Source organism: Perissodus microlepis, chromosome 16 (assembly GCF_051167445.1).
Source record: "Perissodus microlepis isolate ML-2025 ecotype Zambia chromosome 16, ASM5116744v1, whole genome shotgun sequence".
In the NCBI taxonomy this organism is placed as follows: domain Eukaryota; kingdom Metazoa; phylum Chordata; class Actinopteri; order Cichliformes; family Cichlidae; genus Perissodus; species Perissodus microlepis.
The window spans coordinates 27,925,337-27,951,391 of NC_140476.1; the positions used below are offsets into that span (position 1 = coordinate 27,925,337).

Consider the following 26,055-nt stretch of genomic DNA (forward strand, 5'->3'; position numbering starts at 1 on the left):
CGCGAACTGTGATAGGCATGTCCCACTAGGAGGAGGAGGCCCTGTGGTAGACCCAGGACATGCTGGAGTGATTTTGTCTCTTTTTTTTTTTTTTTGTCCCGTAGTTTGTGTCCCGTAGTTTGTAACTGTTACGATCCGGCTCAAGGCCGCAACATAAAAAAGGAGACGAATACCAGAGTGTAAATAGGAAGAGGTTTTAATCTTACAATGGCATCACAGGCCGGCTAAAATGGCTGGTGCCACCCAGGCAAAGACAAGTGAGCTCCTTGGAAGCTTGCCTTCAGGTCCTTTTATCCACACCTGACTAGGTGTGGCCAATTAGCACCAGCTGAACACATTGAGATGATTAGGGGCTGCAGAGGGACGCAACACCTCCTCCCTCAAAAGGGTTCCTCTAGGACCCCTAAATTTATTAAAAGCCTCTCTGAAACCTTCAGGTCCTTGACCCACAAACCTGAAATAAAAGTAAAAGCCAACAGAAGCACAGTGTTCACATTATAGTTGGCATCTTTAAGCATGGATGCCCCTACATGAGGATTTTGAAGTTGCCACACTGAACACACAAAAAGTAACATGTGACCAACACAGAGTACAACAGTACAACTCAAAATGATTACTTGACCTGCTACAACACAAAACCAAAAATAGCAACAAATAACCACAACCAAGTGATCTGTTGTCTCCACCACACAAATGGTCACTTACAAGTGGCCTCATACCATAACAAGTTACTTTAAACTCCAAAGTTCAGTAAAGCAAGCATGCTAGTGACCAACCACAAACGGAGAGCTATGGCCACACAATGATCACAACAAGGGTGGCTCATCACCTCACAGTGTTATTGCCATCACCTGGCCGACAACACTCACAAGTGATCCAACAAAAGTTTTCTCCATTCCCCCATTCCCCACAACACTAAAGGTCACAGCACAAAACACTCACCACACAATGATCTCGAGGCAACTTTAAACGCAAACTCAAGGGTAGGCAGCAGACCAGGGATATAATCTCCTACCAAACTCTGAAGCGTACCCCCACCCAGGATAACCACCAAACACAATAAACTAAAACAATAAAGCAAAACAACAACCAAGTGCTTCGATGGAAGGGCAGCACAGCCACCCAGCTGAAACACACTTACTAAAGGGACGTTGCTCAATCACAGTGAACACCTTCACTCACCCACTTAAAAGTAAAACAAACTGATATTCAGTTTCCACTAAAATGTCCAAAGATCCTGGACGATAGTGATGTGACGTTCTGTATCGAGGCTTCGAAGCTTGTGTCAAGTAATTGAGGGGGCATTTCCGCAATGCGCGTATCGAGGCTTGCTTCATTTATGGGAGGAGCTGAAAATTATGACGCCCGAAGCCTCGCTGCCTGGCTGTACCACGTGACTGGTTCATGAAGTGGTTCGAACTTTGCCGCGAGCTATGACAGCAATATAAACCCCTCAGACTTCATTCAAAAATGTGGGTGTTTGATGGAGAGTTGCGGTTAGTGAGAGTTTGGAGACAGTTTGGAGGTTTATGAGAGTGAGGAGAGAAAGTCAGGAGAGAATGGAGCCAACTAAGAAGAGGAGGATGTCCTCCCCTGTGTGGGAACATTTTGATTTTATTCCTCCCAACAAGGTATGTAAATTTCTACAGAAGATGCATTTTCATAATACTGATGGTGCAATACAATTTATGTTAAGCTGTCTTTACTTTTGTACAAGGTGAAGTGTTTGCTATGTGCCAGGAAGCTGGGATATAACAACAACACCTCATCCATGCTTAGGCACTACAGAGCTTTGCATGAGAATAGGGGGAACACCGATTGTGGAGCAAGACCAGGTGAGCCATCAAATGCCATGATAATATAGCATGCAGTAATGTTACTAAATGATATAACAATATTATACAGCTGTAATAAGTTACGTGTGTGATATTTATATTTGTGCTTTGTTTTTGTTGTCTTTCCTCAGGAGAACAATCTCAAATAGATGAAGACCTGGTTAGCATGGTGATTGAGGACTCCCAGCCATTTAGCATTGTGGAGGACAAAGGATTTAAAAGATTTGTTAAATCATTAAATCCTAGCTATGTTCTCCCCACTAAAAAGGTCATAAAAGCAGTGAAAATTGAATTTTTACAGAATAAAATGTGGGCAGGACTGAGGCTCAAAGCCTCAGTGTGTAGCTGTCCATACCTCAACGTTACAAAAGCACAACTACTGTCCACACCCCAACCACACCTCACCTCACAGTAAATGATCATTTCCATTTTAAGCATTTCCAAATTATCATTTTCCATACTGCCAGTATAAATATAAACAGTATACTGCCATCACTACAATATAGATGTTTTACACACTCCTTTTGTTGTTGATATTTACAGGCTGTGTGCAAAATGCCACACTCTTCAAATTCATGCCAACTAATATTTTTACGTCCAGTAGGTGTCCTACTAGAGCAAATGAAGCTTCAAGACGCTTTGCGCTGGGGTGAACCAATTGGATGAAAAGCTTCAGTGCTTCATGAAGCTTCATCTGCCCATCACTACTGGACGAGCCCCCACTTATGTTACGACCAGGCTCAAAAGCCACAACATAAAAAAAAAGATGAATACCAGAGTGTTAGTGAGAAGAGGTTTTATCTTAAAATGGAATACCAGGTTGGCTAAAATGGCTGGTGCCACCAAGGCAAAGACAAGTGAGCTCCCCGGGAAGCTCGCCTCAGGTATGCTTTTATCCACACCAGCTGAACACATTGAGATGATTAGGGGCTGCAGAGGGACATAAGTATTCCATTAAGTTACACAATGTGTGTGCATTCTGAATACTTTGGATTACTTAATATATTGTCATGCTTTTTACAACTACATACTATTGTTGTGTGATTTATTACTATTACTGAAGACTACTCACCACTGAGCTAACATTGTTAGCTGGTGTTAGCTGAGGTTAGTGCTTACAGAACTGCAAATAATTATTTGCAGCTAGCAGGTTGTTCATGCTCTCCATCAAGTCTAACAGTCTGCAGTCTAGGTAGCTATAACAACTAAAACAAAGTAACTGTAGTAGGCTAACTTTAGTTTTTAAAAATGAACTTACTTCCTGATATTTCTTTAGGTTGGAGGTGGAGTCTTTTGATGCTGAGAGCAGCTTGGTTGCTGGCAAACAGAGTTTGTGTTAAACAATCAGATTTCGCCCATCCCTTTCTTCTTTAAATATCAAGAGATGTCTGAATTTCTAAGAAAGAAACAAATTCCTGCCCGTGCACTGCTGGCTCTGTTATGTTGGCTATGGGTCCATCGTGTAACTGACGGCATGAACATTAACAGTACACTTACATCTACACCAGAGACTGCACCCCCTGACATCCCTGCAACATCACCATCAAATTTGCAGATGATACCACTCTGATGGGGCTCATCACCAACAATGACGACACCGCCTACAGAGATGAGGTCCACTGTCTGAAAGAATGGTGTAACTACAATACCCTTACCCTAAACACCAAGAAAACCAAGGAAGTGGTCATGGACTTCCACAAGACAAGAACTGATCCCCCTCCTCTTCCCATAAAAATGTGGATAGAGTGCCCTTCTTTAAGTTCCTCAGTACCCATATATCTGAGGACCTATTTTGGTCCACAAAAACATCAGTCCTATTGAAGAAAGCCCAGCAGACTGACATACTAATGTCCTTCTATCGAGCCACAATTGAGAGTGTGTGGTGTACGCCAACCCTTATTTATTTATTATAATATATAACTGGCCTTGTATAAGGCCCCACAATGTTTCTGGTTCAGTGTTTCTACACACACACAATGCATATAGTTTACACACACACACACACTATGTATATATATATACATACATACATACATACATACATATATTGCTTTTTTCTTATCTACTTTTGCACCTCTGTGGTCCTGCTGCCCAATTTCACTGTGCAAGAAACTACACAATGACAATGAAAAGTTCTAAGTTCATTAGAGCCTCTTATTTTGTCTTTTGTTTCGGTTTCTGGGAATGCGTGGAATTACCAAAATTGGAGAGGGGATAGCCTAAAATGTGAAGCAGGAAAAGACTGCCATGTAATCCATTTATTTCAACAAAGTAACTGTCTCCTAATTATCACCTATTTAAATGGTAACTGTAACGGAATACAGTTACTTATATTTTGTATTTTAAATACGTAACGCCGGTACGCGTATTCTATTACCCCCCAACACTGTTTATGCTTATGTCATTTTTCATGTTGGCAACAGGTTTATTGTTTTTTCCTTTCTTCCCCCCCTTCTCACCGTCTCTTCTCCCCTTTGGTTTTCTTTCTCTCCCTCTCTTTCTTTCATTCTTTCTCCCTGTCCTATCCCCCAGTCACGTCTGTCCCGTTTGTAGCAACCGAAAATAAAATAAATACATAATTATAATAAAGGTCAATCAAATGGACCAATATGGCAAGGCCATGATGATCCACTTGGTAAAATAAATCCGCTTGGCATCTTTCTTGGCCTTAAGACAACAATTCTGATGGCTAAAGATCCAAACGGGACACAAAAAAAAAGAAAAAAAAAAAAGAAAAAAAAACCCAGGTTTATTGTAAATTCAACATCACCGAACTGCTGTTGATATTAGCACATAAAACAACAGAGAGCCTGTATCTGCTTACACCAAATGCATATTGGTTTTTCCATTGTTTTAGAAATAGTAATACACCGATTCAACAATTATTCAGGGGAATTTATCTATTTATAATTGTATGTGTGATGATTTCAGTAGCAGCTAATGTGAAACATAAATGTACTTCTGAGAACTGGCACATACTCAGTTTCCATGTTATATATCCAGTGATTTGTTCAGTTTCAAAATTTGCTTCCAAAGTAAAGTATTATTTATTAGTCCTAAATATACTAATGAAAAACCTCATAAATAATTAGAATAAATAATTTTGGTGTGTGTTAAGAATTTTTTGATTAATTCAATCGACTCTAACAATAAAAATACAAGATGCTATCAACACATATCATTATTAATATTAATATCCAGAAACTAAATAAATAAATGCCAGTGCCATCTCTTCAAAAACACAACAGTGATATGTTTTAAACTTTACATTTTTTGCATTTCTTGTTCATACATAAAATATATAAACATGATAGTTTGGATGATTTTATGTTGTCATATGAAAAGTGTTTTAAGTAACTGCAGCCAAAAAATAACAGCAATGTTCTACTAGGCATTTACTTTTAATAAAGGATTGATTGTGGCCTGGGAAAGCACCTTTTCAGGTGTTTTGAAATTTTTTTCATTTTGAGTCCATAGATGAATGGATTAAAAATAGGATGATACAGAACTACTTGTAATGTCATTACTATCCGTACAGTTTTTGGAAAATTTGTTTCCACCCGAGCTATGCTTACATCATACACAAAAAACACAGAGGCACTGATTAAAACTAAAAGATGGGGTAAACAAGTCTCTGCAGCTTTCTGCTGAATTTCTTTACATCTTTGATAAGAGACTATAAATATTTTTGTGTATGTAAAAACTATGAAGAGCATAGGAAGTACTGCAAGATCTAGTAAAGTAACCACACCAAAGATGGTAATTAATGTCGATCTTTCACACTGAGCAGTGTAAACCGCATTGTTACAAAATATTCCTTTTATTTTAAAGTCACACAGTTTAACAGTAGCACTCCCTATTGTTAAAACAGCAAGATGACAAGAAGGTACAAGCCAAGCCATGATCAGAAAAATACTCACAGTGGTTTTTCTCATGATAATATGATATTGCAGAGGTTTACATATTGCCACATATCTGTCATAGGCCATGGCAGCCAAGATAAAGAACTCTGAACCACCTAGAGTGTAAAACATAAAAAACTGAAAGAGACAGGCTGAATATGTTGTGACTTGTTTTTCAGATAAAAAGTCAATCAGGAGTTTTGGGTAAATAGTTGTACTGTAAAGAACAGAGTTCAGTAATAAAGCTGCAATGAAAATGTACATAGGCTCATGAAGGTTTTTATGAATCCAGATTATGTACACAATAGTAGAATTAGTGCAGATTATTAGACTATATAATGCAAACATAATAAAAAAGAAAACATATCTGTACTTGTTAATGTCCACATACCAGTCCAGAGTTACATATGTAAAATTTAACTGTTGATCCATTATTGTCTTCAAAAACTATTTAATAAAAAAAATAAACTGAATAACCAGACTACATAAAAAAATTTAAAAAACCAAACCAAACTAAACAAAATTACAGTAACATAAACCCTGTGTTGTGTGTCCTGTTCATAAAGATATCTGAACTTGAATTATATCTTTATCATTCATGAACCACATATACATAATGAATCATGTGAGTCTTGAGAAGGTTTTTATCAGGTTGATTCATTCTCCAGAGAGGAGGAGGTCTAAAATGGCATTGCTCAGCCTCTTCTAGTTGACTGTACACGGTGTGTACAATTGATGTGTCCAGCCAATGAGTTCACTGTGGGCATTTAGGATTATCTGCTCTACCTTGTGTTTTATTTCAGTGCTGTACTGACCACACATACCTTGGAAATGCATCAGCTACTTTTATGTTTTTTGTCACAGTGAAGAGTTCCATACTCAGCACTTTTGCTTGTACTGGCTGCATCTGACTCTGGTCCACAGATGTCCAATGTGTGTTGCTTTTACACAGGTAAACCCACATTTTGTCAAGTTAATGGCCAGTCAGTCTACAAAGAGATGTTCAATAAAAGAATGCTTGTGCAAGTACATTGTCCACCTAAACAGCATGACGTTCCAGATCACTAACTGCAATCTTCAAAATCTTTTACAAAGTTTCGAATTCACCGTGGAGGACTATTCTCTTGCCTGCCTAAGTTACTGATCAATGCAATTAGTCCACTATTAGTCTTGTACATTGCCAAGCATTCCAGTATCCAGTATGTTTGGGAAATTGAGCCATAGGCTTTCTTGTAGTCTTTCTCTGCTTTTCTGGAGTTTCTCTTCACCCTAGCAGAACCAGCTGTGAACCATTATTTGGTGGTTTCAAGAGACTCAGTTATGAACATCTTGTTGTACCTCTTTTTGATCCCGGATCTGTCTCTCATGACCTGCTTTCTGCACCTGAGTTAACTAGTGAACATCCATCTAGGATTCCCTGATTTTAGCTTACAGCCTTCTTCTCCATGGGGGGGCTTACTCTATGTGCATGCTTGACCCGAGTGCTTCTAGGATTACTGTGAAAGTGACGAATATGAGCTCATTGGTTTAGTGACACTGGCAGTAGAGATGATACATAGAGCACTGTTCACATCTGCAAAGGTGGGAAAATAGCATCTTGGTTGATCGTTATCTTGAGTCTAGGCACAGTCTTCATCCTCAGCTCAGAAAGTGCACTTGCTATTGCAGGTCACTAGGAGTAATCTAGTTCAGTTTCACTGCTCTTTTCTGCCAGGGTTGGCTCATTGTTTAAAATGCTGCTTACTACTGTTCCCATTGCACTCTAGCCTATGGAGCTCCAGTTTTTATAATAGCTGCCTTCACTCTCCCCATCTTTTCCAGCTCTGCCTTTGGTATTTCTCAAGCTTTAGTCTTCCCTTTTCCTGATGTTGCTATCACTTGGTATAGCTACATCTGTCACTACAGGCTTTTTACTTTGCCTTTCCACCCTCCGGTCATGTTCACCTCCTGCCCCTTACTTTAGTGTTCCCGGTCAAAATTGACCGGTCCATTTTAACTGCTCTTAAATTAACACAAAAAACATTTTTAACCACCAAATTCAGTTCAGTGGGTCGCTCACTGGGTTGTTCAGTGGGTTCTTTAGTAGTCGTTCAGTGGTTGTTCAGTGGGTCTTTCATTTGGTTGTTCAGTGGGTCACTCAGTGGGTTGTTCAGTCAGTGAGTGAGTGAGTGAATGCGTGCATTCCCATTCATATTCTATGGTGGTCACTTTTGACTGGGAACACCACAGGTATAACAAGGTTGATTAAAACACTCAAAATTCAATGAAAGAGGTAATCATCACTTTTATATGTTCAAGTGCATAGTGTGGAGGATATCATAAGGCTTTGAGACAATAAGGCCTTGAGACAATATTTATGAGTGTGTTAAGTCTTTTTTTTTTTTTTTTCTTTTTTGTGTCCCGTTTGGATCTTTAGCCATCAGAATTGTTGTCTTAAGGCCAAGAAAGATGCCAAGCGGATTTATTTTACCAAGTGGATCATCATGGCCTTGCCATATTGGTCCATTTGACTGACCTTTATTATAATTATGAATTTATTTTATTTTCGGTTGCTACAAACGGGACAGACATGACTGGGGGATAGGACAGGGAGAAAGAATGAAAGAAAGAGAGGGAGAGAAAGAAAACCAAAGGGGAGAAGAGACGGTGAGAAAGGGGGGAAGAAAGAAAAAACAAACAAACAAAACACCTGGATCACCTGAATGGAGAAAAAAAAACAGAAGAGAAAGCAAACAACAAAGAGCAACATAATAAAAAAAACAGCACCATCACAATAAACTAGCTAGCAGTAGATAACAGTAGATACTAAATATTAAACGATATTGTGCAGCACGCAAGATAGACAGCGCACAATGTGCTTTGAGGCAGCAGCCAAGAAAGGTGTAGTCCGCGTCTGTGAACACCCGTGTGTACACCTGTGTGCATACCTGTGTGGATCGGCATGCTTGTATTCCAAAGGTTTCTCCATGTAACGATCTGCTAAGGAGTGTGGGGAGCCATAGCCCCGTCCACCAGGGTATGAAGCAGGTATGGAGGAGATCCAGGCCCCAGATATCCAGAGGCCCCAGAGTACAAGGACCCGAGGAGGACCACCAAAGGGGGGGGAACCGTGCCACCCTCCTGGGAAGAGCTGAGTAGAGCCCCAAACGAGAGGTCACCCAGCAGCTATGGAGCAGAGGCCAGAGGGGGTTGCAGTGGCGTGCCCGTGGGCTCTGCCGGCAGCCAGCTGTGCCAGAGAGGACCGAGCTTCAGGCCCAGAGGCCAGAGGGCATCCCACCCCCCGGAAGGAGCACAGCCGGGCCACAGGCGCCCGGCCCCGCCAATCGGCCACCAGGAGTGAGCCGGTACATCCATGAGCGCCCAGCCCCAGACGACAGGGACCACCAACACACCAACGTCTGAGGGCACCAGCCACCGGCAGGGAGTGTGGTGAGGGGAGAAAGGCCTCCGTACTTTAGAGGGCCTGAGATGTACCCAGAGAGGTTGAGTCTAAGACCCAACCTGACATATAGACACAGACGAACAGGCGTGCATTCCCACCCCATATGCACAACCAAATACTCGGCACTCACCCAACGTGTAGACAGACACAAATAGACACTGCACAGAAAGTCGCACTCCCCAAACATACTCTATATCCCAGGTCCAGGTACCCCCGCCCTCAGAGGGGCAAGCCGCACCTAGACCCAGGAGATGTAACCCTTCTCTCTGGGGTGGAGGCAAGCGGACCACCTCCTTATCTGCAGTAGCAGGGAGGCCCCGCATCCCAGACCCCAGTCTGACGGCCAGCACCTCCTCCCAGCCCCCCAGCCCTGACGGCTAACAGAACCGGGGTGAGTGAAGATCTCAAACCTCCCTACGCCCGCTCATATGTAGTGTTGCTGTGTGCTGTTCTAAAGTGCATTTAAAACTCAGGAGAGCATGGTACTTGCTTCCTCTCAGAGAGCAGCACGGCTCCTCCCGAAAACCCTTAGTGTCTAAATGCATTTAAAATTGAGGGTAGGGCACCAGCGCCAGAGGTGGGTTGGAGTACACCGACCATCCTCTGGATGCTGTAAAACGTGCCCACCCCCAAGGCCCTATATGTATGTGTTATGTGAGAGTGTGAGTAATGTGGATGTCTAGGTTGCAGAATAAAATTGAGGCACAGGCGGCCACAAGAGGACAGAGGGGGAATGCCTCCCCTGCACCCTGGTGACATACCTGCACCCAAAGCCCTGCGTGTGTGGGTGGGTGTGGTAGAGCGGGAATAGGGAGGCAGCTGAGGATGGGGAGGGAAGAAAGGGAGGGGCAAGCGGCCCCTCCCTGAGGCCAGCTCCCCCGCTGACCCCAGTGACCCCAGTGTGTTAAGTCTTAAATCGGTCAGATTTGACCCGAACACAACGAGAATATTACTATGTCCGTTGGTTAACAGCCAATAGTTTGTCTGTTTCTATTTGCAGTTCCTTCAGGATCTTAGCTTGGACATTCTCAATAACCTCTGGGGATGTACAGCGTGGGCCATTTATATGGATACACCGTAATAACATGGGTTATATGGTTGGTGATATAAAGTCGCCTTGAGGCGACTTTTGTTGTGATTTGGCGCTATATAAATAAAATTGAATTGAATTGAATTGAATTGATATTAAAGTTCTGTTTGTGGCACATTAGTATATGTGGAATCCAACTCCTCAAGATGGATGGTGACGATGGTGGCGATTTAGAAGCCGGCCATCTTGGATACAACTTTTGTTTTTTCAATAGGAAGAGGGCCATGTGACACATCAAACTTATTGGTAATGTCACAAGAAAAACAATGGTGTGCTTGGTTTCAACGTAACTTTATTCTTTCATGAGTTATTTACAAGTTTCTGACCACTTATAAAATGTGTTCAATGTGCTGCCTATGGTGTTGGATTGTCAATGCAACCCTCTTCTCCCACTCTTCACGTACTTATAGCAACACCGCAGGAGAAATGCCAGCACAGGCATCCAGTATCCGTAGTTTCAGGTGCTGCACATTTCGTATCTTCACACCATAGACAATTGCCTTCAGATGACCCCAAAGATAAAAGTCTAAGGGGGTCACATCGGGAGACCTTGGGGGCCATTCAACTGGCCTACATCTAGGAATGCTCAGACCTGGCACCCATAATGTGGTGGTGCACCATCTTGCTGGAAAAACTCAGGGAACGTGCCAGCTTCAGTGCATAAAGAGGGAAACACATCATCATGTAGCAATTTCAAATATCCAGTGGCCTTGAGGTTACCATTGATGAAGAATGGACCCACTATCGTTGTACCCCATATACTACACCAAACCATCACTTTTGTTGTTCCAACAGTCTTGGAGGGATCCATCCAATGTGGGTTAGTGTCAGACCAATAGCGGTGGTTTTGTTTGTTAACTTCACCATTCACATAAAAGTTTGCCTCATCACTGAACAAAATCTCCTGCGTGAACTGAGGGTCCTGTTCCAATTTTTGTTTTGCCCATTCTGCAAATTCTGTGTGCCGATCTGGGTCATCCTCGTTGAGATGCTGCAGTAGCTGGAGTTTGTAAGGGTGCCAGTTGTGAGTAGCTAATATCCACCGAAGGGATGTTCGACTAATGCCACTCTCCAGTGACATGCGGCGAGTGCTACGCTGTGGGCTCTTGCTAAATGAAGCTAGGACAGCCACTGATGAAATGGCCACCATGGTCACCACCCATCTTGCCGAGTTTTCCCCCTCACATATACTAATGTGCCACAAATAGGACTTTAATATCACCAACCATTCCCATGTTATTATGGTGAATCCATATAAATGGCCCACCCTGTACAATGCCAATTCCAATGAAGTTGGGATGTTGTGTAAAACTTAAATAAAAGCAGAATATAATGATTTGCAAATCCTTTTCAACCTCGAGTATATTCAGATGAATACACTACAAAGACTAGTTATCTGATGTTCAACCTGATAAACTTTATTGTTGTTTTGAAAATCTTCACTCATTTTGAATTTGATGCCTTCAACACATTCCAAAAAAGCTGCGACAGGGGCATGTTACCTTTCCTTTTACAACACCAATAAGCGTTTGGGAACAGAGGACACTAATTGTTGAAGCTGCATAGGTGGAATTTTTTCCCATTCTTGCTTGATGTACAATTTCAGTTGCTCAACAGTCCGGGGTCTCAGTTGTCGTATTGTAACACATGCAGAATGTCCTTCTGAAGTAAGCAAGGACGTCCCTGAAATAGACCTTGCTTGGATGGGAGCATATGTTGCCCCAAAACCTGTATGTACCTTTCAGCATTAATGGTCCCTTCACAAATGTGCAAGTTACCTATGCCATGGGCAAAAACACACCCCATACCATCACAGATGCTGGCTTTTGAACTTTGCGCCGATAACAATCCGGATGGTTATTTTCCTCCTTTCCCCGGAGGACACAACATCCATGATTTCCAAAAACAATTTGAAATGTGAATTCGGCAGACCACAGCACGCTTTTCCACTTTTTGTCAGTCCATCTCAGATGAGCTCAGGCCCAGAGAAGCCGACGGCGTTTCTGGGTGTTGTTTGTATGGTAGAGGTGTAACTTGCACCTGTTAGACAAACTGTGTTAACTAACAATGGTTTTTCTGAAAGTATTCCTGAGCCCACGTGGTAATATCCTTTAACCCTTTAAGACCTACCGTAGAACCAAGTCCGCCAGAGCTTATATTATATTTTTACATGTTGTAGAGCCATTTTTGGGAGCATTTCAAGTTGATATACATCAATACAATCATTATAGCCCAAATTTTAGTAATATGTATGCATTAAATGCATAGTAATTACATAAATTGCAAAAAAGTGCAATAAACTACAAAAAGATTTAAAATCGTTTTTGTTTTTTTAACATATATTTCTAGTTAGAGAAATCTAAGAGGCTTATCCCTCAAAACTGTAAATACAAAAAAGTTGCACAAAATAGTTTCCCCCCACAGGAAATTTATTTTAAGTGTCTTCATAGAAACGACACAGAAAGTCATAAAGTCAAACATAACTTTTAAAAACACAAGTATAGGCTCATAAGGACCTGATGGTAAAAAAAAAAACGACATTTCCGCAAAAATGACGTCACTTCCAGTTTTGGGCAGGTCATGGTGGACATGCGATAGTTTGCGCTGATGGACGTAGGAAGTGTTACAAACAGCTGATCGGATCGGCAAAGCCTGTTTCTGGAGTATTATGTTTTTGTTGCTGCAAGTGCTTTTTATGCAGTTTTTGCAAAGCTATATGTGGAAGGAAACTGTGACCTAGGGCAAGCTGATGGCATAAGATGTAAGTACAACTCCTCTGGTTTCATATGCAAAAAAATTTTTTGCGTTAGCTTACGTGGTTGCAGCGCTACCGGGATTTAAAAATAGTTACACAAAACGGAGCGTGCCTGCTCCGACCAGCTTTAAAGGGTTAAAGAATGATGTCGGATTTTTAATGCGGTGCTGCCTTAGAGATCGAAGGTCGTTTTATACCCAGTCATGACAAACACCTGTTTCCAATTGACCTGTTCACCTGTGGAATGTTCAAAACAGGTATTTCTTGAAAATTCCTCAACTTTCCCAGTCTAATGTTGCCCCTGTTCCAGCTTTTTGGGAACGTGTTGCTGGCATCAAGTTCGAAATGAGTGATGATGTCACGATCCTGGGTTGTTTGACTCAGCGCTCTGAGTTTGGATATTTTTTATTTTTTTATTTATTAGTTCAGCTCATTCCTATTTTCCCTAGGTTGCTGTTTTAGTTCTGCTTCTTATATCCCTTTGTGTCATCACCCCCTGTGTTTTAGTCTTCCTCATCATGTTAAGTCTGATTGTCTTAATCTGTCATTGCAGTGAGGCGTGGTTGGTGGTGCCATGCGGATGCACCTGCACAGCATCCGTCATCATGCCGGCCATGTTAAAACTTGGGGAATTAGGGGTTGGGCAGAGTGGCAACCAGTTGTGTATTGTGGTGTGATGTATATGCAAATGCCAGCCGAGAGCTGCAGCCGCGGAATGAATAAAGATGGCTCTGAATAACAACCTGTGGACCTGCCGTGTCTCAATCACACCACAGTGGTGCCAAAATCCCGGGACGCGGTACGATGGGGCACAAACCAGAGCCAGGAAAGGGGGGAGCTGGCCCAGATGGTGGCCGAAATGGGAGCCACCCAGCGGGAGCAGGCGGCGGAGGCACGCCGCCAGCGGGAATAGTTGCGGGACCGGGCTGACCGCCATCTGGGGCGAATCGCAGAGCTGCGATGCTGCTCCAGGCATGGTCCACACCGCTGCCGCTAACCCCACCGGTGGAACCTGGTGGTGGGGAAGCGGTGGAGGAGCCGTGTGGGGCACCTCGGCAGCCAGAGGTGGTGGACGAGGCGCACAGGGGTCCACGCTAGCCAGAGGAGGGGGAAAAGCCGGGTGAAGGGCTACTTCTGTCGGGAGCGGTGGAGCGGTGGAGGAGAAGCTCCAACCAGAAGTGAACGAGGGGCAAGAGGGCCCATGCCTGCTGGAGGGGGATGAGCCGCCGTATGAAAGGCTGCTCCAGCCGGGAGCAGTGGAGGAACCGTGTGGGGAGACGGAGGTCCCTGTGCCAGGCGAGCCTGCTTGACCTGGGTCCGAGGTCAAGGCGCAAGCTGCTCCAGAGTGACGGATGATGGCCCCAGCCGGCCATGAGCAGGGTTGTGCCGGCTATATTATAAAGACTCTGGTGTTTCCATGTGCATTGTGTTTAGTTTCACGTCCCCTGTGGTGTTATTATGTTCATTCGCATCAGCTGTTTCCCACGTGTTTCCACTTCCCCTCATCTCCTCCTATGTGTATTTTATCTGTGCGTTTTCATTCATTCCTTATCTGTTTTTCTGGTTTGTATCCATGTCTCGCCATATTTCCAGGTTTATAAATTCATGGCAGGTTTTCGTGTTTCAAGTTTCTCATGTCAGGTTTCTATGTTCACGTTCACATTGCAGGGGTTTTTTATGTTTAGACTTAGCTCTCCCAGTTTAGGTTATGGTTTAGTTTGGCATTTGCCTTTTTTAAACTGTTTTATCAGCCTAGAATAATGTTTACTCTTTCTGTGTCAGCACTTGGGTCCTCCTTCTCACTTCTATACAGTCATCTTCTCTGCTGTGTGGCCTGTAAGTCCAAAATACAGTACAAGTTAGGCTAAGTTAAAGGTTAATTCTTAATTGGCTGAAGATGAAGAGGTGGGAGTGAAATGCCAAACTTAGTTTGGCTTATTCACATGGGCCTCTATGGCTAATGCTCTTAACTCTTAAGGAATCTTAAATCAAAATTAACCTGCAGCAAACTGTTTGTGCTCTACGGATGCTGAAACTATTGATTGCTAAATAGCATGTAAAAACACTGAAAGTACCATGAAGAAATAACTTTTGTTATTTGTAAATAAACATAAATAAACATAAAACAGTTCTTATTTAGTGGTAGTATATTTCCTCCACAAAAACATCTTGAAACTCCACACAATGCTTATTTAGTTTGAGTTACAGTAAGAATATTGCTGTATACAGTTAACTGATAAAGAAAATTCTCTTGGAGGTTTAACATAATACCTGTCACTTTAATTTATACTACTGGAGTTAGTAGATTTTTTACTCTTGAGTTCTTGTAATTCAAAATATAAAGCATAACATATTTATGTTACAATAAACATGTACCAGAGAAATCGTGATCAAAAAACAGGAAAAAACAGGTTTAAATTCTGCAGATTAAATTTATAGCAATGATGCAAAAAACGGAGAAAAAATAAATTTCAGGACTTTAATATTTAACAAAACTATTTTTAAAATAGCTTAAGAATCTTAACAATTCAGAATTAATGCATCAATATTTTTCTTTATTTTTTGGGGGGGGGGATGGGGTAAATGACCTTTTCAGGTGTTTAAAAATTTCCTTCAGTTTAAGCCCATATACAAATGGATTAAACATAGGATGATACAAGGCTAGTTGTAATGTCATTATTAAGCGTGCAGTTTTTGGAAAATCTGATTAAAACTGTAAGGTGGGGTAAACAGGTCTCTGCAGCTTTCTTCCTAATTTCTTTACACCTTTGATACGACATTAAGAATATTTTTGTGTATGTGTAAAGTATGAATAACAGAGGGAGTATTCCAAGATCTAGCAAACAAACCAAACCAAAGGCAGCAAAAAATTCTGATCTTACACACTGAAGAGTATAAATTCTATTGGTACAAAATGTTTCATTTAAATAAAAGGAACACAATTTAGCTTTAGCACTCCCTATTGCTGGGATTGTAATATGAAAAGCAGGCACAAGCAAAGCTATGAACAGGAAAATACTCACAGTCTTTTTTCTCATGATGGTTGGATATTGAAGAGGTTTGCATATAGCCACATATCTGTCATAGGCCATGGCTGCCAAGAGAAAAAACTCTGAGCAAGCTAGACTGTAAAACAGAAAATACATACAAAAAGACATGCCGAATAGGATATGACCTGTTTTTCAGATAAAAAGTCAATGAGATATTTAGGGTAAACAACTGTAGAGTAAAGAGCACAATTCAACAGCAAAGCTGCAGTGAAAATGTACATAGGCCCATGGAGATTTTGATGAATACAAATGAGATACAAAATAGTAGAATTACAGCAGATTATATACTATAAACATAATGTAAAAATAAATATATCTATATTTGTCAATTTCCATCAAGAGTTATATAGGTAACATTTATTTTTTCATCCATTAATTCTTTAAAAACTATGTTTTATCATATAAAGAGGGAAACATGACCAGTATAGGTGGAAAAAAGAAGACTCAAAACTGCACCACCAAGCACCCTGGGTTGTGTCATTTTAATTTAAAGACATCGTCATCATCATCATCAAACTTACACAGTGAGCAGTCAGAGTGTGTCGAAGGTTTTTATCAGGTGGCTTAAGCCTCCTCTGAAGGCCCCTCACACCTTTTTTTACACCCACTCAATTGACTAAAGTGTCTGTTATGCAACCATTACAATCTCTGGAAAAACAGGCCTAAATTCCATCAGTTTATGACTTTCCCCATCAGGGGAAATAAAACATTGGACGACTGCTACAGCAACATCAGAAATCCCTTTTCAGCTGAACCAAAATCCCACTTTGGAAAGTCTGATCACAGCAATCCGGCTCAAACCAGTTTACAACAAAAGGCTAAAGACAAAGCCCTACCCCAGATAGCAAGGAGACATTGAACAGATGTCGATTTTCCATCTGAACCATCAGAATCGTCAGGATTGAAATGTCAACACAAAACCAATGTTGAAACAACATTGAAATACTGATGAAACCTGACACTGACATTGAAATAACATTGATTCACTGTTGTTCTGTCATCGTTGATTGTTCATCTATTTATAGTTGACAAGGTGACAACAATCACGTTGAAAAACCATCGATTAATGGTTGAGCGGGAAATTAAAGCTGCTACCACTTGGACTATTCCATAGCACCCCCTCTCACAGTGGTACATCCCTCCAGGTAACCATTGTCTTGTACAGTAGACATTAGATTTACTCTCAGCAGAATTGACCGGAGAAGGCATCAGTTCATGCACTGCACTGGCCTGCACCACGATTAGTATAAGGTAAGAATGAATGACTTTTGTTCTATTCGTTATTTCCACGGTTGCATTTGAATAACAGTAAAAAAAAACAAAAACAAACTTGTTAATGTAAAGTTTCGGACAAAATGTGGGAGCCCGAAATTGTGTCTACTTTCATCTTACAATCCGGCAACAAATAAATTGCACTGCGAACAAAGTCTGTCAACAAAGAAAACATTTTCGTTTCATATTTTTCCGTTATATTCCCTTACAAAGCTAGCTTTAACGCTTCGAGGGTTCCTTTGTTGTTGCCGTCGCCTCGGCGCTTGACCCAGACTTTCGCTCTGTAGTTGCTTTTTAGCATAGTACTACAAAAAATTGTAAATCTGTGATATATGATTGATAAACGTAAAGGTAACTGTATAAATGTGTTCAATGACTTTGTTACTTTTAATGATTGGAGAGCACCCGCTTCGATTCGCACTCAATTCAAACTTTACGTTGCACGCTCACCTAACTTTACGTTGCACGCTCACCTAACTTTACGCTGCACGCTCACCTAACTTTACGTTGCACGCTCACCTACCTTGCGTTTGCACCATTTGTCCACACGTAAACTGCGTTTTATTATTTATTTATTAGTTTTTCGCCTCTTACTGCTTAAGCCATTAATCTTTCTAGAATTGTTTTTTTAAACAGATGCGACCTCACAAAAGATATTAACTATGCTGTCAGACCTGACGAGAGCTGTTAACGAGCTCCGTGAGGAGGTCAGAGCCATCCGCCATCCCTGCTGCAATGAATCGGTAGATGCTGGGGTACTGCCTCTGGATTTGCCCTTGCACAACATTGAGGAGCTAAACAATGCAGAGGCAGCTCTTCAATCACAAGAGGCAAATAAGGCAATGGTAAGTATATAAAGGTTATGTACACTTTGTAACTATAAAGTGTAATAGCTGTCAGATGTGATTTAAATACATAACAACGGCCTGTTGATTAAACACACAAGCACTTGCATACACATTTAAGACATGAGACACGCTAATTCCATCTCTTAAAATGTGTCTATAGGTGAGACGTTTTGCCTTGATTGGAGGGACCACACTGGAGGTGCGAGTCCGCCGTGTAATGGCTTATGCCATTACAAACGAGCTGGCCTCGGTACTCAACTGGGCAGGGAAAAAAACCAAGGACCAGACAAAGCAAAAAATGGCATTTAAACACACAGCGCTCTGCAAATGCATATTTGGTAAGTTTTACCGTTTTTTTGCTATATTACTTTGTCTTTCTTAATAACAAGACTTTCATGTCCGGTTAATCTGGAGATGGAGTCTTTGGTCTTTGGCTTGTTTAGTCCTCGGGTTGTAGTTTGTACATTGTAAGATGAAAGTAGACACAATTTCGGGCTCCCACATTTTGTCCGAAACTTTACATTAACAATTTTTTTTTTTTTTTTTTTTACTGTTATTCAAATGCAACCATGGAAATAACGAATAGAACAAAAGTCATTCATTCTTACCTTATACTAATCGTGGTGCAGGCCAGTGCAGTGCATGAACTGATGCCTTCTCTGGTCAATTCCGCTGAGAGTTAATCTAATGTCCCGCTCTACTGTACAAGACAATGGTTACCTGGAGGGATGTACCACTGTGAGAGGGGGTGCTATGGAATAGTCCAAGTGGTAGCAGCTTTAATTTCCCGCTCAACCATAAATTGATGGTTTTTCAACGTGATTGTTGTCACCTTGTCAACTATAAATAGATGAACAATCAACGATGACAGAACAACAGTGAATCAATGTTATTTCAATGTCAGTGTCAGGTTTCATCAGTATTTCAATGTTGTTTCAACATTGGTTTTGTGTTGACATTTCAATCCTGACGATTCTGATGGTTCAGATGGAAAATCAACATCTGTTCAATGTCTCCTTGCTATCTGGGTTAAGTATTGATGGAAAGATGCAGTAGTTTAGTATTGGTTAAAATACCTATTAAGAAAGGTAGATTTCCAGTCATGATTTAACTGTTGTTTTAATAAAAAGCAACTGTGCGAAAGAGGTGGAAAATCAACACCATAGCTCAACAGTGTTTCAATATCATAATCTGACATTGTTTCAATGTCAACAGTATTAGAAAATATAACGTTGAATAAATGTCAGGTTTCAACATTGATTCAACATCAAAACCTGACGTTGTTTCAACATTACAAAAAGGTGCAAGAGTGACGTTAGGTCAACGTCACACTTCAACGTTGATTCAATGACATCGCCTGATATTGACTCAACATTGTTTCAATGTTTCCTTGCTATCTGGGACCTGAACTGAAAGTGCGAAAGCTAGCCTGCAGGGACACTTAGAGGCCACAGACTGGAGCACTTTCAAAGAGGCCCCACAGGCAAAAACTATGAATACACAGAGACTGTGGGTGACTACATTAGCTGGTGCATGTCCATAGATGCCCCTCCCAGGACAGTGCGTATGTTCCGCAACCAAAAACCCAGGTTTAATTGTGACGTAAAACAGAAAAATCAGGAAGAGAGAAGACAGAATGAAACCCCAACTTTGAGGCAGCAAGCCAAAGGGAAACAAGGATACCCACCCCAGCCTGCCGCCTCTCACCCGTGGCAACTGCAGCCTGTGACAGAGTCCAGGTCCTCTTCAGGGGACTGGTTCCAGAGCACAAGCCATGCGTTGAGGTGAACCACACTATATCTAGCCAGTACCTCTCAAACTCATGCACTAAGTCAGGCTCTTTCCCCACCAGAGAGGTGACAGTCCATGTCCCAATTGCTAGTCTAGGTAGCCGGGAATCGGTCCGCAAGGGCCTCTGCTCCTGGCTGCCACCCGGCAGACATTGCACACAACCCCTACAGTGCCTCCTGCCAGTGGTGGGCCTACAGAAGGATGGGCCCATGTCCCTTTTTTGGGCTGTGCCCGGCCGGTTCCCATGGACTAAGGCTCAGCCACGAGATGCTTGCCCTCAGGCACCATCCCTGGACATGGCTCCAGAGAAGGGCCCCGGTAACCCTGTCCCGGGCAGGGTGAACTGTTGCCTCAATTTTCTACTCATAGGGGTCCTTTGAATTGCTAGTTGTCTGGTCTCTCATCCAGGACCGATTTGCCATGGGAGACCCAACAACATAGCCCCTGGGATCCCTGGGACACACAAACCCCTCCACCAAGATAATGTCCGTAGCCAATTCATGGAAGGGTAGCCACAGTGTTCAACAGCTAAATTCAGCTGGCTCCAAGTCTTTAAAAAAACCTGTTAAAATATTTAACTGCACTGTCTGAATGTAGTTTTTAGGAACACCATAAATAGGGCTAAAACAAACCAATTTATGTGCAGTGCATAGAGATGTGCTTAAAAATCTCACTTTGGTCATTTTACTGACAAGTTGTTAAAAATGATATAACTACAATGTTGAATATTGAGGATACAAATAGGACAAAAAAAGACCAAGACCACAGAGAAGATTAATTTATTTAGTGATGATTTAATGATTTCCTGTGACAACCCCACAGCTGCAATGTATCCAGTGTCACCCTGAAGTTATTGAGGTTAAAGCAGTACTTATGATACAGTTACAATGTCTCCAGTGTAACTCAGCTGTTAACCCATAAGGTCTATTTTAAAGCTTCTCATGCATGATATTATTCTAATATTAAATGTAAAGAGTGTGTCTTTCACAAATCCAAACTGGAAGCTGGATCCATACAAGATGGGCCAGAGAACTGAAGACTTGGCCTCGTATTCTACTTTTAAAGACTCCAGGAACCACATGTAAGCCTGCAGTCTAAAAGGGAAGTGCTCAGAGTTTGTATGTGAAGGAAATTATTTTAAATTAAATTCTGGATTTGACTGGGAGCCAGTTAAGAAGAACTAATAGCAGAGAAATATGGTCCGAGAACTGGACAGTACGCACTACCAAGCTGGATGGTCCCGGATTGATATGTTCACACTATTAACAAAAGCTCTTATCTCTGCTAAATTCTACACACACAGGTTATTGAATTTACAGCATTTACCCACAAGGAATTTAATTGCTCCTGTAAAATTAAATTATTTGCTTGGATTAAGTTTTTTCTAGTGTGTGACTTATAATAGAAAAATAATTTCATAATCCTGTTCCTTCTAGTACAATGGAGCAGATACCAGTCCTGCTGGAGGTATTGAACTACATGTGCAACTAGTTTCCAGGTATTGTCTAATGCTACCAGTAGTGATACTGACTGTAGCCAAAATCAAAACTAGTGAAAAAATCACTACCTTGTCGTGGTGGAGGTGTTTGTGTGTCCCAGAGATCCCAGGGGCTATGTTGTCTGGAGGCTTTTGTCCCCTGGTACGGTCTCCCATGGCAAATTGGTCCTGGGTGAGGGACCAGACATAGAGCGATTTAGAAAACCCCTATAACAAGACCATCAAGGGAACAGTTCACCCTGCCCAGGAAAGGCAACATAGCCCCTGGGATCCCTGGGACACACAAACCCCTCCACCACGATAAGGTAGCGATTCAAGGAGGAGAATCTCAGAATCTCATCTCTGATTTTTGCAGATGATGTGGTTCTGTTGGCTTCATCGGGTGAGGGCCTCCAGCTCGCACTGGAACGGTTCGCAGCCGAGTGTGAAGCAGCGGGAATGAGGATCAGCACCTCCAAATCTGAGGCCATGGTTCTCAGCCGGAAAAGGGTGGAGTGCCCACTCCGGGTCGGGGATGAGTTCCTGCCCCAAGTGGAGGAGTTCAAGTATCTCGGGGTCTTGTTCGCGAGTGATCGGAGAAGGGAGATTGACAGACGGATTGGGGCTGCAGCTGCAGTAATGCAGACGCTGCACCGGTCCGTCGTGGTGAAGAGGGAGCTGAGTGTAAAAGCGAAGCTCTCAATTTACCGGTCGATCTACGTCCCTACCCTCACCTATGGCCTCGTTCTTTCGGTAGTGACCGAAAGAACGAGATCGCGGATACAAGCGGCAGAAATGAGCTTCCTCCGAAGGGTGGCTGGCCTCTCCCTTAGAGATAGGGTGAGAAGTTGGGCCATCCGGGAGGGGCTCAGAGTAGAGCCGGTGCTGCTCCACATCGAAAGGAGCCAGCTGAGGTGGTTTGGGCATCTGACAAGGATGCCCCCTGGGCGCCTCCTGGGTGAGGTGTTCCAGGCATGTCCCACCGGGAGGAGGCCCCGGGGCAGACCCAGGACACGCTGGAGAGATTATATCTCTCGGCTGGCCTGGGAACGCCTTGGTGTTCCCCCGGATAAGCTGGAGGAGGTGGCTGGGGAGAAGGAGGTCTGGGCCTCTTTGCTTAGGTTGCTGCCCCCGCAACCCGGTCGGATAAAGCGGATGAAGATGGATGGATGGATGCAAACCAAACTTTGGCCATAACAAACACCATGTTCAAACACAAGAGTGTCCATAAGTGCACGTGGCACCAGGACACTCTAGGCCACGGGTCGATGATCAATTTTGTAATCCTGAGGCCATTTGTTTTGGACACTCGGGTAAAGATAGGGACTGAGCTGTCAACTGATCACCACCTGGTGGTGAGTTGGATCAGGTGGCGTGGGAGGCACCTAAACGTACAGTGAGGGTGTGCTGGGAATGCCTAGCAGAGGCCCCGGTCCGCAAGATCTTCAAATCACACCTCCGGCAGAGCTTCAACAGCATTCCGAGGGAGACTGGGAACATTGAGTCCAAATGGACCATGTTCAGCACCTCCATTGCCGAAGCTGCTGCAGTGAGCTGCGGCCGCAAGCTAGTTGGTGCCTTTTGTGGTGGTAATCCCTGAACCAAATGGTGGACACCAGAGGTGAGGGGAGCCAACAAGCTGAAGAAGGAGTCCTACTGGGCTTGGTTAGCCTGTGGGACTCTGGAGGCAGCTGATAGGTACCGACAGGCCAATGCGGAATGCGGCACGCGTGGTGACTGAAGCAAAAACTTGGGTGTGTGAGGAGTTCGGAGAGGCCATGGAAAAAAACTTTTGGACTGCCTCGAAGAGATTCTGGCAAACCGTCAGGCGGCTCAGGAGGGGAAAGCTGTGTTCTACCTGCACTGTGTATAGTGCGGGTGAAGTGCTGCTGACTTCGACTGAGAAAATTGTCGGGCGGTGGAAAGAATACTTCGAGGACCTCCTCAACCCCACTGGCACGTCTTCCGTGGCGGAGGCAGAGTCTGGGGACGAAGGGGATGACCCGCCAATCTCTGGGGGCGAGGTCACTGAGGCAGTTCAACAACTCCTTGGTGGTAGAGCCCCTGGGGTGGACGAGGTCCGCCCCGAGTTCCTGAAGGCTCTGGATGTTGTAGGGCTGTCTTGGTTGACATGTCTCTACAATGACGTGTGGAGATCAGGGGCAGTACCCCTGGACTGGCAGACCGGGGTGGTGGTCCCCATCTTTAAGAAAGAGGAACGGAGGATGTGTTCCAACTACAGGGGAATCACACTCCTCAGCCTCCCTGGGAAAGTCTATGCCAGGGTGCTGGAGAGGAGAGTCCATCCATTAGTTGAACCTCGGATACAGGAGGAACAATGCGGTTTTTGTCTGGTTGTGGAACACTGGATCAGCTCTTTATCCTCTCAAGGATACTTGAGGGTGTATGGGTGTTTGCTCAATCAGTCTACAGTACATGTGTTTTGTGGTCTTGGAGAAAGCATTCAACCGTGTCCCTCAGGGGGTCCATTGGGGTGGGGGGGTGCTCCGGGAGTATGGGGTATCTGGCCCACTGCTACGGGCGGCCATTCAGTCCATTAAACAACCGTTGCAAGAGCTTGGGCCGCATAGCCGGCAATAAGTCGGACTCGATCCTGGTGGGTGATGGGCTCCGCCAGTGCTGCCCTTTGTCACCGATTCTGTTCATAATTTTTATCGACAGAATTTCTAGGCATAGCCAAGTGGCGGAAGGCTTTCACTTGGGTGGTCCCAGCATTTCTGCTTTTTGCAGATGATGTGGTTCTGTTGGCTTCATCGGGTGATGGCCTCCAGCTCCCCTTGGAACGGTTCGTAGCCAAGTGTGAAGCCGTGGGAACGAGAATCAGCACCTCCAAATCAGAGGCCATGGTCCTCAGCCGGGAAAGGGTGGAGTGCCCACTCCGGGTCAGGGATGAATTCCTGCCCCAAGTGGAGGAGTGTAAGTGTCCCGGGGTCTTGTTCACGAGTGACGGAAGAAGGGAACCGGAGATCAACAGACAGACTGGTGCAGCTGCCGCAGCGATGCAGCCCCTGTGGTGAGAGCTAAGTGTAAAAGCAAAGCTCTCAATTTACCGGTTGATCTACGTCCCTACCCTCACCTATGGTCACGAGCTGTGGGTAGTGACCAAAAGAATGAGATCGCAGACACAAGCGGCGGAAGTGGGCTTCCTCCAAAGGGTGGCTGGCCTCTCCCTTAGAGATAGGGTGAGAAGTTGGGCCAATCAGGAGGGGCTCAGACTAGAGAAGGTGCTTCTCCACATCGAAAGGGGACAGTTGAGGTGGTTTGGGCATCTGACAAGGATGCCTCCTGGGTAAGGATTTCCGGGCATGTCTCACCGGGAGGAGGCTGCGGGGCAGACCCAGGACACACTGGAGAGATTATATCTCTTTCTGGCTTGGGAACACCTTGGTGTTCCCCCAGAGAAGCTGGAGGAGGTGGCTGGGGAGAGGGAGGTCTGGGCTTCTCTGCTTGGGCTGCTGCTTTGCACTTTCCAGCCCCGATTATAGTGTAATACACATACACTAAACAACATCATTACCTAAAGTTTGCTTTAATAGTTGAGTATCATGAAATTAGATAAAAGCAGGTGTGTGTATGTGCAGTGTGTGTATTCTTGTATTGTTACCATTTTGTGATACTCCCTTTTCAGAAGAAAATGGAGTTTTCTTTTTCTCCACCTTTAGACTTTCTCACAGTTCAGACCATATTGCTTCATAAAACAGTAATTTCAATGTAATCTCTCTAGTTTTTAAGATATTCAGATGAGAATTTATACAATAAGGTCTGATCTAACAGACCTCAAGAACAGTTACATATTCATCGATTTATTCTTCATCACCTCTCGTACACATATTTGAGAAAAAAAGGAATATTTTTATGAAATGCAATCAGGTCGCCCTCTTCTTTTACACTCCCCTGCATTACTAGTGTACTACTGGTGTAATGTTATCACTGTCACAGCATCAAGGTTCTAGTTTTAAACAGGCCTCAGGCAGGTTTGTTTGATTTGTTTGATTTCTTCACAAAGCTATGTATGTTTAACAATAAAACGTTTTATTTTGTTATTTGTAAATTGTGTCATAAACCACACAACATTTGTCCCTACTCAGTATGCAATTTCTAAAAATAAAAGCTCAGAGAGGAAAGATTTAATTTTGTTTTCACAAAAGTACAGCTGTAAACGTTATACATTTTGCAAATTTATTTTGAAAGAAAAGTAAAAATTAACACTGTATAAAATTAACGGATGAAGAAAACTCTCTGAACATAGTACATGTCAGCATTAGTTTAATTCATGTTGCTGGAATTTGTAAATGTTTTACTCTTGAGTTCTTGTGCTGTGCAGCAGTCTAAAAACCAGTATTTTAACTGTAACTATAACATTTAAACTATAACATTTATGTTACAATAATCTTACAATATTGATGTTACAATAGACATGCACCCTGAGCAATCATAAACAGTAAAAACATTTTAAATTCACTGATTAATTTATTCAAAAAAAAAAGGTGTAAAATATGTGGACCAAATCAATTTCATGAGTTTATAATATTTAATAAGTATATTTTCTGAAATGAGGAATTTATTGATGCA

The 26,055-nt window shown here is 42.9% G+C and overlaps 1 protein-coding gene, 1 long non-coding RNA gene and 1 pseudogene across 2 annotated transcripts; 1 reads left to right on the forward strand and 2 right to left on the reverse strand.

The window, feature by feature from the left end:
- The first annotated feature begins 1,458 nt into the window (after window positions 1-1,458).
- Window positions 1,459-2,111, forward strand: LOC146371098 (uncharacterized). The gene is made up of 3 exons (XR_014797110.1): window positions 1,459-1,631; window positions 1,718-1,835; window positions 1,967-2,111. It is a non-coding gene; the product is annotated as an uncharacterized LOC146371098 (long non-coding RNA).
- A 3,125-nt stretch (window positions 2,112-5,236) lies between these two features.
- LOC146371099 (olfactory receptor 6M1-like) lies at window positions 5,237-6,169 on the reverse strand. Its single transcript, XM_084907559.1, has one exon. The coding sequence runs from the start codon at window positions 6,167-6,169 to the stop codon at window positions 5,237-5,239; it is 933 nt and encodes a 310-aa protein (XP_084763685.1).
- Window positions 6,170-13,568: 7,399 nt separating this feature from the next.
- Window positions 13,569-17,885, reverse strand: LOC146371100 (olfactory receptor 2AT4-like; annotated as a pseudogene).
- Window positions 17,886-26,055: the final 8,170 nt, after the last annotated feature.

Excerpts from the sequence above, each read along its gene's own strand:
- LOC146371099 (XM_084907559.1), bottom strand. The coding sequence starts at position 6,169 with ATGGATCAACAGTTAAATTTTACATATGTAACTCTGGACTGGTATGTG.